This window comes from Aplysia californica, unplaced genomic scaffold (genome assembly GCF_000002075.1).
Source record: "Aplysia californica isolate F4 #8 unplaced genomic scaffold, AplCal3.0 scaffold00232, whole genome shotgun sequence".
NCBI classification, from domain to species: domain Eukaryota; kingdom Metazoa; phylum Mollusca; class Gastropoda; order Aplysiida; family Aplysiidae; genus Aplysia; species Aplysia californica.
In genome coordinates this window covers 242,978-256,828 of record NW_004797502.1, presented here as the reverse complement: position 1 = coordinate 256,828, position 13,851 = coordinate 242,978, and the positions used below count along the sequence as shown (strand labels likewise).

The window sequence follows — 13,851 nt, the reverse complement described above, 5'->3', positions numbered from 1 at the left end:
GAGAGAGAGAGAGAAAGAGAGCCAGAGGGAGAGACAGAGAGAGAGAGAGCCAGAGGGACAGGCAGACAGACAGACAGACAGTGGGGGAGAGACTATGTCAGTGTGTGCATGTTTACATTTGGAGTCACCAAGTGTCACTTTCCTTAACGATAAACAATAATCATGAGTCCATAACTCATTACTCATCATGGGCTCAGTTCATAAGGGTCTTCAAGACAATTCCTTACATTTTCTGCATCCATTCAATTTTTTTCTGCTTCTTCCTCCTCTCCACATCTTGACGCCTCTGATACTGGAGAAGCAAAAGGAACGGCATTCTATTTATTTGTGAAATACTAACTATCATACTAATTCTGATAGGGTAAAGATTTGATATCTCTATAAATAAACAAAGAGAGTTATTCAAGAGGTGGGACTTCTGGACTCAACGTCCATCCCTGATACAACTCAGCCACTAGCTAGCCAGATAAGTTGAGAAAATTATCAAAATAACCCAAATTAAAAAACTTCGTACAAATACTTTTACAAAATTCTCAGGAATTGTAAGGCTGCATGTGGTTTGAGAAGTCTGTCTAAGGTGATATATTGTATTATTGCTGGCTTTTACTCTTTCTTTATATTGAAACTATCTTATGAAAGTAGTGTGCAATTTGAATTCTTTGTATTCTTCCTGTGTTTTTGCAATTTCTGTAAAGCTACAAAAAAATGTCCCACAGGGACAATAAAGTACAATTTTATTTTCATCTTATCTTAGGACATAATGCTCTTGCTTTCTTAACGCACAAAGAATCACTTACCCGATTGTGGTCAAATTTATACTCTTTGTTGGACGTCTCCCAGGTGATGGGGTCGTTCATGATGTGATGTATGAGTCGGTCGGACACTAGACGCCAGCCGTTGTTTTCTACTCTCTTGTACCAGCCGTCCTGATCTGCACAACGGAAACAGTTCATTGGCTTGAGGAAAGAGATGCATATCAAACATGAATACTTTTCTTTCACTTTGAGTAATTTAGAGACAGATAAAATTACAAATCAATTTTCATACGGCTACTACAGAACACAAAACCAATTATTTCTTACACTTGATAAAATTTATCATCAACATCGGGTACGTACCATCATTTGGAACATCCTTCACTCTAACATTACTGTGAGTGTCCTTCACTGTCAGACGTTTTGATTCAGACTTTGTGTAATCTTTTGGGCTGTTGGCACACATGTCCTGCACTGGTCTATTTGTGAATATTTTGTAGTAGATATTCGGGGGAAATCTTGCCTGAGGATTGAAGAGTATATCATGAATCATTTTACAGCTATCATAGACCAGCATCATTACAGTGTCAGCTTTGGGGTAATAGCAAGTTTGGCTTTACAAAAAGTTCTTCTTCCTATCAGTCTTAAGTATTAGACCACTTGCTAGCCAAGGCTGAGACTCATGCACCAAACAAATTCTAATATCAAAAAGACCCCCCCAAAAAAGAAGAAAAATGCCATGTGTTTTGTACCTCTCACAAAATGCTCATTAGACGGCAAAGTCAATGCACATTCCAGTTTTTGAGCTTCACTCTAGCAGCTAAAGCACTCAAAAGATACTGTCCTGAGACACTGACCCAAGGGACACATACTACTTTGTAATCATTTTACAGGAAGAACTAGATAACCATTTTGTTTGTCTTCTCCTGAGTTTGCCACAATACCTTTGTCAGAGCTAGCTGTAGGTGCTTAGACTCACAGTGCAACTTAACTGAATCTTAACAGTCCTCTATACTGATCAATACAAATACTAAGTATTATTTGTGAATTATGAAACATCTGTTCCTCTTCAGCTTTCCACTGCCAAAGTGTCTCTAAAATGCACAAGAAACCTTTAAGATTTTTATCACCATCCAAAAATTAACAGTAATCCAACCTACACTTAGACAAGCAACATGATAAAGCCATCAAGCATCCATGCTTTTAATGCAGTCCCAGCATCAAGCTAGGTATTTGGCTCAAGAGGATAGCACTGGACTTCTAATGTAAACATAAACCAACATCCAGTTCTCTTATACTGCTTGTTTTGCAATGTATGATGATCTCGTGTGTATACAAACAGAAAATATATCAGTACCACCCCAGGTATTAACACTTCGCCATCACATCTCACTGATCAGCGACGTTTAATAACCCAGTTTCTTTGGATTTTCCCTAAAAATACCTTTGCCTTTGACGGCAAGAATTTTTACTATATATGAGCCTTGTGATGGCAAAGTGTTAAAGGGTGTACTGGTATCTTCGGGACAGGAGTTAGGTAATTCACTATTGCTGCAGGCCACCCAAGTCTGATTCTTAAGTGGTGAGAATTCTTTTCAAGTATCTAAGTCTCTCAGCTTGGATGTTGTATCCCTTTCAGCCTGGGTTGGCTTTGACATGGTTCAAATCTTCCTCCTAAATTAACTAAATTGCGTCTATCAAGGTGTAAAAATACTCATATTTTTTTAGAAATAGGGTGTGTCAGCTGCTCAGTTGGTACAAATATGGATTACACAGCCTGAGCTAAATCCCTTCAAGGGCATTCCTGAACTTGTTGTTAGTGGACTGTCAAGGCTCTCCACACACTTAGCTTGGTCTAAGAAGAGATAGATTTTAAAATCAAAGGCACTACTCTTAAATATTGTTTACAGTGCTGCAAATTTGGAGCCATATAATATACCAGGTACGTATTACTGTTGATCATCACCTGTTCTACTGCCAAGCCTAAATTAATTACACCAGAGCTACACTTCTCCATCTGAGACTCAATACTGAAAACACGCTCTAAAGAACATCACAGCAATTGCAGCAAACCTACACATTTGCTTACATAGCATAAGGCAGAAGAGCAAAAATCCAGCTGTTACTTGTTCCATAGCACAATAACATATCAAATAATGTAGATGGATGCACCTGGTAAGATTCAAAGCCTATTCATAATCTTCATTAATTCCCATCCTCCACATTGCTCTCCAACAGGAACAAGTACGGTATCTATGCTCAAACAGAAAACACTTGGGGCACAGACCCCAACTCACCCCTGCAAGTCTGAACCTGATGTTGATGCCAGCAGCCGCATCCAGCAGTTTGGCCTCATTTGGGTTAATGCACCTCAGCATCACACCAGGGTTTCCTCGTGTCTTGAAATTGATCAGATCTCTGTAGTACTTGTACACTTGCATATCCTGAGGATAAATTATAGCAAAGACAGCATGTTATAGACAGCCACTGATAACTTGGGAAAAGAAAACAAACCCAGGGTAAACAACTTCAGAATAATAAGGCAAGTACAGAGTGTGGTATGGATATGGGTGTGTGTGCATGCATGCACATGCATACCTACAAATACACACACACACATAAGTACAAACACACACACACACACACACACACACACACACACACACACACACACACACACACACACATATACAGTTTTCGCCGCAATCTGAATAAAACTAAGACGATCAAAAATGTGCGTTCTACATTTAGACGTCACAGTAGTGAGATGAATTTTGGGTGTTCATCGTCAGTGGGTAGAAGTGCATTTGAAAAGAAACAAGGTCATCTATATCACGTGACCCTTGTACAGTGAAGTCCACTTATAACGAGTCCTGAAACAACGAGAAGTCTGTTATAAAGACACTGTTCTAAAACCCTGGTTTTTTTGCTTCTTTATCTTTGTAAATAAAATACTGCTATTGCGCAATCAGACCATCACGCGAGTCGTTTATAATGGAATATTGCTGCTGCTGTGCACAGCGCACAGACCAATTAAACATTATTATAAAACCTTGCCAGTTAAGAAAGTTGTCGGTGATCCAGTGAAACAAAGAATGGGAGCGCCCACGCGAACCAACAATGAAGGCCGGAGCGAATGAGTGGGGAGGGTGTGGCTTGCGGAGACACAAGTAGAACGCATCGCGTGATAGGCCAGCCCAGTCTAGATTATCTCGGCATACCGTGCGTCTCACTTCTCTGGTGCAGGATGGAGAGGTCACAAGTCTGTGATAGATGGATGGAGTGAATGTGTGACGTGCGCGAGCAGACGCAACGCACCACAGTGTGTGGTGGGGTGGGGGACAACACTGCGGGCGAGTTAGCCTAGAGCCAGAGCCCCTTCTTTCTGATCGCCAAGGCCGATTTGTCAACATTGCTAGTGCCAGAGAAAGAAACCTGATTCGATTTTTGATCAAGTAAGACCTTGAGATCATGTTGAACAAATCATCATCAGGGGAAATACAAAAAGGAATAAACAGAACGCCAAACTCATAGATTAGGCCTACTTTACTATTTCCCTTGAATTTATTACTGGATCCCTTGTAACGAGAATCCTGCTATTACAAACATTTCGCACCGGTCCCCTCCCTCTCGTTATAACAGGATTCCACTGTATGAAACAATGAAAATGAATGATGTGTCATATTTCATCTATGAGTCACCACCATCCCAAGTAGAAAAGGTAACTCATTCAGCATCATCATCATCATCATCATCATCATCATCATCATCATCATCATCATCATCATCATCATCAGTATTAGTATTACTACTCATACAACCATTTACACTATTATTATTGCTGCTAGTGTATATGATATCATAGTGATGTCCTCAATACGATTCTGATAACTATCCTGAACCTACCCTTCACATGAAGAATTTTGGCCTACCATCTTGGAAAAAGTGGATCATAGCTGTAAAAAGTAACAATGTCCAGTCGACCATCTACAAGATTTACCTTATCCTAACTTTGTATTGACTATATTTAACACATCACGTGAACAACATTACACTTAACAGATGATGTCATTTTGATCGGATTGGGCAAAGGGAAAGAATAATTAACAGAAAAAAAAAGAAAGAAAAGTTAACTCACAATGTGTCTCCTCCACACTCTTTGTATAATCACAGCTGCATCAGCCTCACTTTTTATCCTGGAGGACTGGAGAAAACTCGACTCGGACGCCATCGACAATTCTCTGTTAGCGGGAGACTCCCCACCATCTTGATCACGGAGTTGTGGGAGGGAAACTGATGGTCCATGGCCTTCTGGAACATTCTCGGGCTGCTGGCGTCTCTTATACTGACCTGGCCTCCAGGTTGGAGCTAAGTGGGAGCAAAAGTAGCCAAACCTGGAACACGACATTAAAGAGAATTACATCTTTAGATCACAAGTTAACATCACCTGCCTTTTGTGTTATCAAGGAAATGAGGCATTTCTTTCTTTTTTAATGTTATTTTTACGAATAGTATAATACAGAGGCTACTGAAATCAAGCTTCTAGTACACCCTTGAAAAATGATGTCACAAAAATGAAGAAAGGGGCTTTGTGCATGAAGACAAATGGCAGCGGTTTAAAAAAATTATTTTTAAGTTGAAACTATGGTACCGTGAACACAACTTTATATTCTATTATGGTTTAGGCCATCTGCCGGTGAAATTTCTAAATTGACTAAATATAGCAACGATGATATATTTATATATTAGTCAGACACCAAAGAATAAATACAAGTAATTATTTATTATTACAAGGACATGGTAACCATAATATGGTAGCCAAGCAAACGTCCACCATATTGGATAATTCCATCAAATTTCAAAAGCTATCTTCTCTCTTAGTTTTCATCCATCGGCTTTCATATTTAGCAAGTACTTACTACAACACATATGTAATGAACAAATAAAGCAAGATCTGTAATATTACGATTATAAAAATAATTATGGACTCTGAAAATATGTACTATGGACAAACAGCAAAAAACCTCAAAATTTCCAACAAAAACACTGACTGTGATTTTATTTTCTTATTATCTTAAAAAATGGCACTATTTCAGTAAAGTTTATCTATGAATGTACATAGTGTAAAAAATGAAGCTATTCAGAAGTAAAGGAGAAGATGTAATTTAAAATCGGAAAAACAAATGTTCGAAAAAAATGAAGAAAATACATTACGCAAAATTGCCAATCATTTTTTTAAAAACCTATTTTTTGATGACTTCTAGATATAATTGATATTGAAGCGGGCGCTTGAAACTTTGAGGGAAATGGATGTAGGTTTCAAAAATGGAGGTAAAAAATTGCATGGTCAAACTAGGTAAACATGGGGAAAATTTCCCCCGCAGATGGCCTTAAAAAAACACAACACCCAAAGTGTGCAATGATTAAAATTCCAATAACTTCACCTGCAGCCTCTGTTCCACTGTTCACCACCACCAGAGTGGTATGCCACCTCAACTTCAAACAATTCAAAAGGGGAAGAGAATAATAGTCGAATGTGCTGTAACGGTCATCTTCACCTGTACAAACGATCCCTTCCCACAATATCTCCGTTTGCATTTTGCTATTTTATAATGACACTGTTTGAGATGTCCACTTGTCTAAGACAACCACTTTTCTACTCAACAGTGGGTGGCTGTTTTGGTAATAATAATAAATAGCATTTGCATAGCGCATATCCCCGTTCAACAGCAGGCTCTATGCGCTTTACACTATATTATTACCCCAGCAGACTATGGAACACTCCGAAACAATCTCAGCTTCCCAGGAAGCATACATTGATGGACAATTTCGACTGTTGTCCTCAAATTCTTATCACTGTCACCCTTTCCAACATATGATTTATACAGTAATGCCTGTCTTCCAAATACTTACGAAGCAATATCTGTGGATGGGATGTTGAGATCCATCTGTTCCTGCACATACTGGTTGTACAGCTGCTCCATCTGGAGCTTAGCAATAGGATTCTGGAACAGGATATATTGGAACAAAAAAGAATCTTTGGTAAATGTAAAAATGAAAATGACAGCTATGGTAACAGTTGTAAATCTTGTCAATAAGTGACTACTATTGCGAGTGCATTTGTGTATGTAAGTATGTGTGTGTGTGTTCGTGAGTATGTTGATGTGTGTGTGTGTGTGTGTTTGTGTGAGTGTGTGTGTTAGTGAGTGTGTATGCGTTTGTGTGTGAGTGTGTGTGCGTGTGTGTATGTGTGTGTGTTTGTGTCTTTGAGCGGGTGTATGTATTTAACACTGCGCAGCGAATTCTTTTTGTGGAGACCAATAAAATATTATCAAGTCTTATCTTATCCTATCAGAAGTTGAGGTAAGTAACGCCCCATCTGACACAATAAAAAGTGAAAGTTCTTTCATGGGAACAACACTACAGTCTCCACTTTAACGATTTACTTTTTTTCCGTCATTACTTCAACTATCGTAGTCAAGTAAAATTTGTTTCAATAAAATGTGACCACTATTGTGCCAACAGGTTAAACGCTGCCACTCAGGAACTCCAAAACATAATAAAATAAAGCGCTATTTATCTGTTGTAAGATTTGTTTTTAAAACCATTCTAATACTTACATCATTATCCATTAAATCTGTTGCAGTCGTCGTCAGTTCCAAGGAAATTGAAGAATAAGTATCACAATTTTCTGCCCAGCTCAGCTGAAAACATCAAACTCTCAAAAGCGGCAGTCCTGGAAGGAAAAGAACACATTCAGCTTTGCAAAGAACATACCTGACTGACTATATATATATTGGTAAAAGGGTGCGGGAGGGGGGGGGGGGATACTTGAATTAAACATTTCAAGAAAATGACTGAGTGTCAGGGAACTTTTTCCGTTGTAAAATTTGAGTTTCAAGAAGACTTGATATATAGCTGCATTCTCAAACTTAATGTTCTACAATTTTAAGTTACTATTGATGTCAAATATTTCTGTATTTCCTGGTGCGCCGATACATTCTTGGGACTGTCAATGGCTATTTAAAAAATTATGTTTTGTGGGTCGTCATTGTAAACACATGAAATACTCCGCTAAAAAGTTATGGAAATCAGTAGCTTTCCTGATCCCCAAAATCATCCTGTTGAAAATTTATTGTCGATCAATATATAATGCTAGTTTCAGATATTTTTTCAGTGGTGTATCTACACTTTTGTCTTTGAGGGAATTGAAATATGTACAATCCTAATACAAAGGAGTCCTCATGTTCAGGAGGCTACAGGCGGAAAGGGGGAGGGGGACAGAAAGTAGGTAGGCTCAGAGAATATTTTTTAAATTGAACAGGCAGGCAATTATAAAGAGCAAGTGATAATACATCTTGAAACTTATTTACTCATTCATACAGAGGCTTCAGAACTTCTCTTGATGGGAACGGCTCCTTTTTGTTTGATTGGTTTGAAAATTTCAAGATAATTAGGCTATAGGCCTAAGGACTGTTTTCTGTGAATTGTAAGCGTTCACACAATGCAACACCAGTTAAATTGAGCAAAAAAAGGGTACAGGTGGCCATCCCAAGTAGGTAAAGGTTACTGGAAGCACCAGCTAGGGTCAAAAGATCAGACCTTTACTAAATATCAGTTCAGCAACTTAACTTATTGTGTGCAGTTTCTGCATGAGTATCAACAGTATCAACAGCTCTGACAGCTGACAGTTTTTCATACCAAACATTTTATCTTCAGCCTTAGGCCTACTCATTCATTTTTTAAAATTAGCCATGCACTTCTGACAAAACAAATGGTCATGAATGGAACTATGTTAAAAATGCAAGGTCTCTCTACTCTCCGTCAATTTTGAATTAGATCTAGATTTAGATCTCTTATCATAAAAACCCTCAGAGAAACCAAAATAAAACCCAGAATTAAGGCCCTGCTATAACCATATTGTTCATTGTTCATTGTTTCAGGAAGCAACATCCCTGCATTCCGGAAATGTCCATCTATGCTCCATTGCTCTCTCCGAAGGTCTTTCCACTGATTGTGCCAGTGCATATCTGGTTGAACGTTCCTCTGTTCTTTCCTTCAAGGATGCCAGATTTTCCGCTTCCTTTCTGTATTCCCAAAAGCATCATCCTCTCGACGGCAGTACTGGCCTCTGCCTCCCTCTCTTCCTCCTCAATCAGCTGGCGAGAGAGACATTTAAGGATCTCGACCCTACCTGGTCGAACCATGCTGTCAACTGAGGTGGCCTCACCAGCCAATCTGTTGGTTGTTTCATTTCCCCTAACACCTGCATGTCCAGGGCAGAAAATCCATGTGAGCGATTTTATAGGCGTTGCTTCGATAATTTAAATCCATTCAGTTCTAAGGAAACCTTTTTCGATCCTTCTGAGGGTACACATGGAATCGGTGATAAGAACAGCATGGGTTGTGTGGGGGCGATCTTGGGTCATCCAAACAAGTGCTTTATTTAGTGATGGCTTCAATTTCCATTCGCATACTTGATGTAGCCCAGCTGCTGCAGGCTCCAGATGCACTGTGTATGATTTTATTGTTGGCAAATGCAACAAATCCCCATCCACTTCGCTGGCTATCTCTTTTCACTGAACCATCTGTATAAATTACAGGGTCCCCTGCTTTTGAGTTTCAGTCAACAATCTCCGCTTTCGTTGATGGTTAACTTTTTTTCTGTCTCTGCATGCTTATTTTGACCTTGGTGAGGTCCCTGTATTCTCCAGCCATCTGTTTCCATTCTTCGCCATGTGGTAGGCTCTCAGGTAAACAGATTTTTTTTAGTGAATCTTCTGCTTCCGCCATCCAAGATTTTATAAAAGATTTGTAATAACTGCCAGCCTTTGCATGTTTCAGAAACGAACGGTATGGAATATTTGGTCCACATCACTCCCATTGGTCTGAAATTGGACCCGGTAACTCAAGACTAAACTAAAATTAAACAGTACGATTTGAGGCTTCTTTCTATGACGGCTATTATAGGCCTATAATAGGCCTAACTAGGATAGGCCTACACGACTCCTGCAGTCTTCAAGTCTTGGAAATAATATTACCGTTACAAGGATACACATTTAAAGTGTAGATCTAGAATCTATATATAATCAGGTACATATTATCATCATTCTGACACAAACCTGTCATTGAAACAGAATCCTCCATCGAAATATCAGACACATAACCTAGTAGTATGGTCTACTGCACGTTATGATCACAGTACAACGTACGCCATTTTGTTGCTACTATAAACATTAATTCCATTTTTCACTTCTCGTGCAGGAAGTGGCTAGTGGGCGGTGGTCTCATGGCGCGCCAGATGTTCATGCTTTTACAACCGAATAGATAGCTCCATTTCGATCCCAAGCTCATGTTCAGAATATATTTATTGATTGAACATAAATTAAAAATTTCTTATAAACAAATTTACATTGAAAGAACAGACTATACTCTCTTTTCAAAGTTTTGTTGTCAGTCTCAGAGAATCCATTCCGCGATAACCAAATGATTAGCCTAATCTCCCTTGTATACAGTAGCGCCCCAGCCATTGACAACAAAATAGCGGCACATGGCAACGACCCTAGTCTGCCGACTGTCGAGGCGACAAATGGCGAGCAATACGATGGACACTGCTTAGTGAAAAATTAATGAGACAATTTTTGTAGAGCTAATCTCATACTTGATTAACGGTAAGCACCCTTGGAAACATCGTGCATCATTGATGTGACAGCTTTCTAGTGGGATTTGTCCGTGATTTTTTCCATATTGCCTGCAGATTCGAAAAAAATAATAATCATAAAATACAATAAATAAAGTTTTCTTTTGATCTAACGTCGAGTGAGATGTGATGTGTTTTTGAGTTCCCAACTCACTGTTAAACCATAATTAGTAAAAACCTATATACAAATTGAATGAGATTATGTTTTTTCTTTTAATTTCTTCTTTGTTTGTTGTTGTTGCAAACATAAACTTTGTGTGTATTAAAACATCAATAAAACTGTAGAATTGATTATGAACTTTGGTCTATTGGTCTGTGTTAATTATAGAGCCAATGGTTTTACAAAGACTCGTATTAGACTCATAGTGTATGTTTTCAAATTGAAATCAAACTTGGATTTCATTCTTTAGTGTCAGAACAATAGCGGAGAAAGCGCATATAGAGTCTATATAGGCCCTATATACTAAGAAAGTGATGTTGGACACAATAATTTATTTCAGTTAATAATCAGATCCAATAAGATTATGTTCTTTAAAAACATTCCCCAATTGGTAAAGTACTTATTGACACCTAAGGTCATGGTTAGACAATATATTACTTTGATAGGTGGTAGGCCTAGTCTACAGGTCATTGTGCATTTTTGTCAGGACAAGAATGAACAGTAGGGAAGAGATTTTTTTGGCATGGTTGCTGGGGGGAAACTGAAGTTATATAGAAAGGCTCCTATGGACACTTGTAATATTTAGGATGTTGATAACAGTGCAATTTCACAGATTAGTTTTTCTTCATGTTTCTGCCTACAGTTGACAACCATGGCACAAGTCATGCCAAGCTTGCGCCCCGACAGCCAAGGGGTCCAATTCACAGCCCGTGCAGCCCTCCGGACCCGCGAGAGCATTGGTCGATCCCCTTTGTCTCGATCAGGACGTGCTTCTTCCATTGGAAGTTTAGGTGAGAAAAATGTAAAAAAGAGTGTAAATTGTTGCTTTCTCTAATTGAAACTAGTGCTAGGATTTCTTAATCCACCTGACAAGCGAACATAATGTGATGAGTTTATCAGACTTTTGTTTCTGAATAGATGGCAGCAATGGAACAAGATAGCAGTTTGACATCTCTGATACTGAGTATTCTGTATTGTTTGTCATGGTTGTTGTTGTAATTGTTGTAAATTGTTGATGCTGTTGCCATTGGTCCAACAGTTGTTGACCTGCTCTGTTAAATTCCTGACCTTTAACTCTGCACTCTGCTTCTTGCTTGCTCCATAAAGGGTGTAAATTTATATCACTTCATTTTATAGAATCTCCCAGTGGTGAAGATTTTTAAGTATGAAAAACATTTGTTTGATCTTAAGTGAGACACATTGATAAAAATTCAATGATTGCTTGGGGGTGGGGGGATGGGTGTCCTGCCATTATGATTTTTAAAAAAAATAGGATGCTGACATTTGTGTTACAGGTGTTGCCAAAAGTTTAAGCCCACCTTACTATAACATGCGATTTCTCTTTTGTAGTGTCGCATTATTTTTTTTTCTTAAAAAAGTAAGTTCAGCTTTTGTGGTCTTCTGCATCTTACTTGGAATGAATGTTCTCGAAGCATTCGTTCCGCACTTTGAAGCCTATCAGCCTGTTTGAAAGTATTTTTTTCCTTGATCAATAAATGCACCAAAAAATGGGGCTAAAATCCTAACTATTTTAACTTCAAAGAGCCCAAATAGTGTATTATAGTGGCTCCTTGCAATGTAGGCTACTAAGAGTATGAGATTTCATTCCAAATAGGGTGTAGCAAGACAAGGAAATTGAAACATTACATTCCGATTGCATCTATCAATGCTAATTCCATGCTTGTCTTCACAGCTTCTTCAGGTCACTTAGCAGGTGAAGGAGGCGAAGTTGTTGTGGCAACATCTCAACCGAAAATGTCTGTCATTGAAGTTGAGGCCGCTCTTAGAGAGAAAGTTCGGAGCAAGTTTGACAATCTGAGACAGGTAGGGTACTCTCACATGTAGCCTACATTAATTTTTGTGCATGAGTGAATCTATGTGTCTGTAGGCCTATCACTTCTACTTCTGCATGTCTGTATCATTTCTACTTTTGCATGTCTGTATCATTTCTACATCTGTGTTTCTGTTCTACATCTGCATGTCTGTATCACTTCTGCATCTGTGTGTCTGTATCACTTCTACTCTGTGTCTGTATCACTTCTACTCTGTGTCTGTATCACTTCCAAATCTGCCTGTCCTTATCACTTCTACATCTGTGTGTTTGTATTGCTTATACATCAGTGTCTGTATCACTAATACATCAGTGTCTGTATCACTTATACATGAGTGTCTGTTTCACTTATACATCAGTGTGTCTGTATCACTTATACATCAGTGTCTGTATCACTTATACAGCAGTGTCTGTATCACTTATACATCAGTGTCTGTATCACTTATACATCAGTGTCTGTATCACTTCTACATCTGTGTGTCTGTATCACTTTTACATCTGTGTATCTGTATTCTGCCGTCAGCTGACAAAACGCCATTTTCATTTTTGCTGTCGAATTGTCGAATTTGCTGAATCGAAAGCCTGATCAGTTATCACACTTGTGTGGAAAAATCAAAGTGAAACTGTGACCAGTTTTTGAATAAATTGGAATTCAAAAAGCCTCTTTATCTCGAAACAGCTGTGAATAAAACACAAGCGTTTTGTCAGCCTACGGTAATATTGCTCCAGAGGCTTGTAGTCAGGATATTTGTTTGTGATTGTCAAATATTTACAGCTGTTTGAAACTCTTCTTTAGCTTTTTGCCCACTCGGGACGGTGTCATATAGCGAGTACCGCATCAGTATCCTTGTCCGTGGGGATAAAAAGTTTTGCGCCCTCTGCGCGGCGCGTGATTGGATATAGTATTAAACCAGAGGTGTTACACTCTATTGCTCAGAGGGCCAAACCCTAATTACTCTTCAGATTGTGGACCAAACTGGATAAACACTCACGGAGCAATGGAAAACTTCACCTTTTATATACAACCATAGAAATTATATCAGACAAATTTTGAAATGATAATGAATCAAGTAATACCAATTTTTACTCTTATTTTATGCCAAAATTTGTCAGAGCTGGGTGTTTGGCTTCTTTTCTTGGCAACACGCTTGATTATGTTTGGAGTTAGGTTCTGTGTTGTGAGATTCACAGGATGGACAACATAGTTCTAAAGTTCTCTCGCAGGTGGGATATAAGCGTTCAAGGGAGCTGGATGTAGCCCACTGGTCTTGAATTTGACACCTGTGTTTTAATTACTGTAGACTTTTCTGTTTTCTCAGCAGTGAGTCCTTTCTATCAGGCCTAATAATTTTTTGTTTTTTTCCACACCCCAAAGATGGTATTTATGCCTGTGTGCTTTATTGCT

At 38.7% G+C, this 13,851-nt stretch overlaps 2 protein-coding genes across 2 annotated transcripts in view; one reads left to right on the top strand and one right to left on the bottom strand.

Annotated features, from left to right (window-relative positions):
- The window catches only part of LOC101863029 (protein MFI), a 13,264-nt gene extending 3,168 nt beyond the window's left edge, over nucleotides 1–10,096 (bottom strand). The window contains exons 1-8 of the mRNA XM_005099984.3: nucleotides 9,878–10,096; nucleotides 7,376–7,491; nucleotides 6,669–6,760; nucleotides 4,894–5,149; nucleotides 3,053–3,199; nucleotides 1,119–1,278; nucleotides 798–931; nucleotides 228–292 (exon numbers count right to left, since the gene is read on the bottom strand). Of these exons, the coding sequence (XP_005100041.1) occupies nucleotides 228–292; nucleotides 798–931; nucleotides 1,119–1,278; nucleotides 3,053–3,199; nucleotides 4,894–5,149; nucleotides 6,669–6,760; nucleotides 7,376–7,387 (866 nt within the window). The 5' untranslated portion in view covers nucleotides 7,388–7,491; nucleotides 9,878–10,096. The remainder of the gene's footprint in view (nucleotides 1–227; nucleotides 293–797; nucleotides 932–1,118; nucleotides 1,279–3,052; nucleotides 3,200–4,893; nucleotides 5,150–6,668; nucleotides 6,761–7,375; nucleotides 7,492–9,877) is intronic.
- A 227-nt stretch (nucleotides 10,097–10,323) lies between these two features.
- The window catches only part of LOC101862802 (EF-hand calcium-binding domain-containing protein 6), a 34,050-nt gene continuing 30,522 nt past the window's right edge, over nucleotides 10,324–13,851 (top strand). Inside the window, exons 1-3 of the mRNA XM_005099983.3 lie at nucleotides 10,324–10,426; nucleotides 11,259–11,406; nucleotides 12,309–12,439. Of these exons, the coding sequence (XP_005100040.1) occupies nucleotides 11,268–11,406; nucleotides 12,309–12,439 (270 nt within the window). The 5' untranslated portion in view covers nucleotides 10,324–10,426; nucleotides 11,259–11,267. The remainder of the gene's footprint in view (nucleotides 10,427–11,258; nucleotides 11,407–12,308; nucleotides 12,440–13,851) is intronic.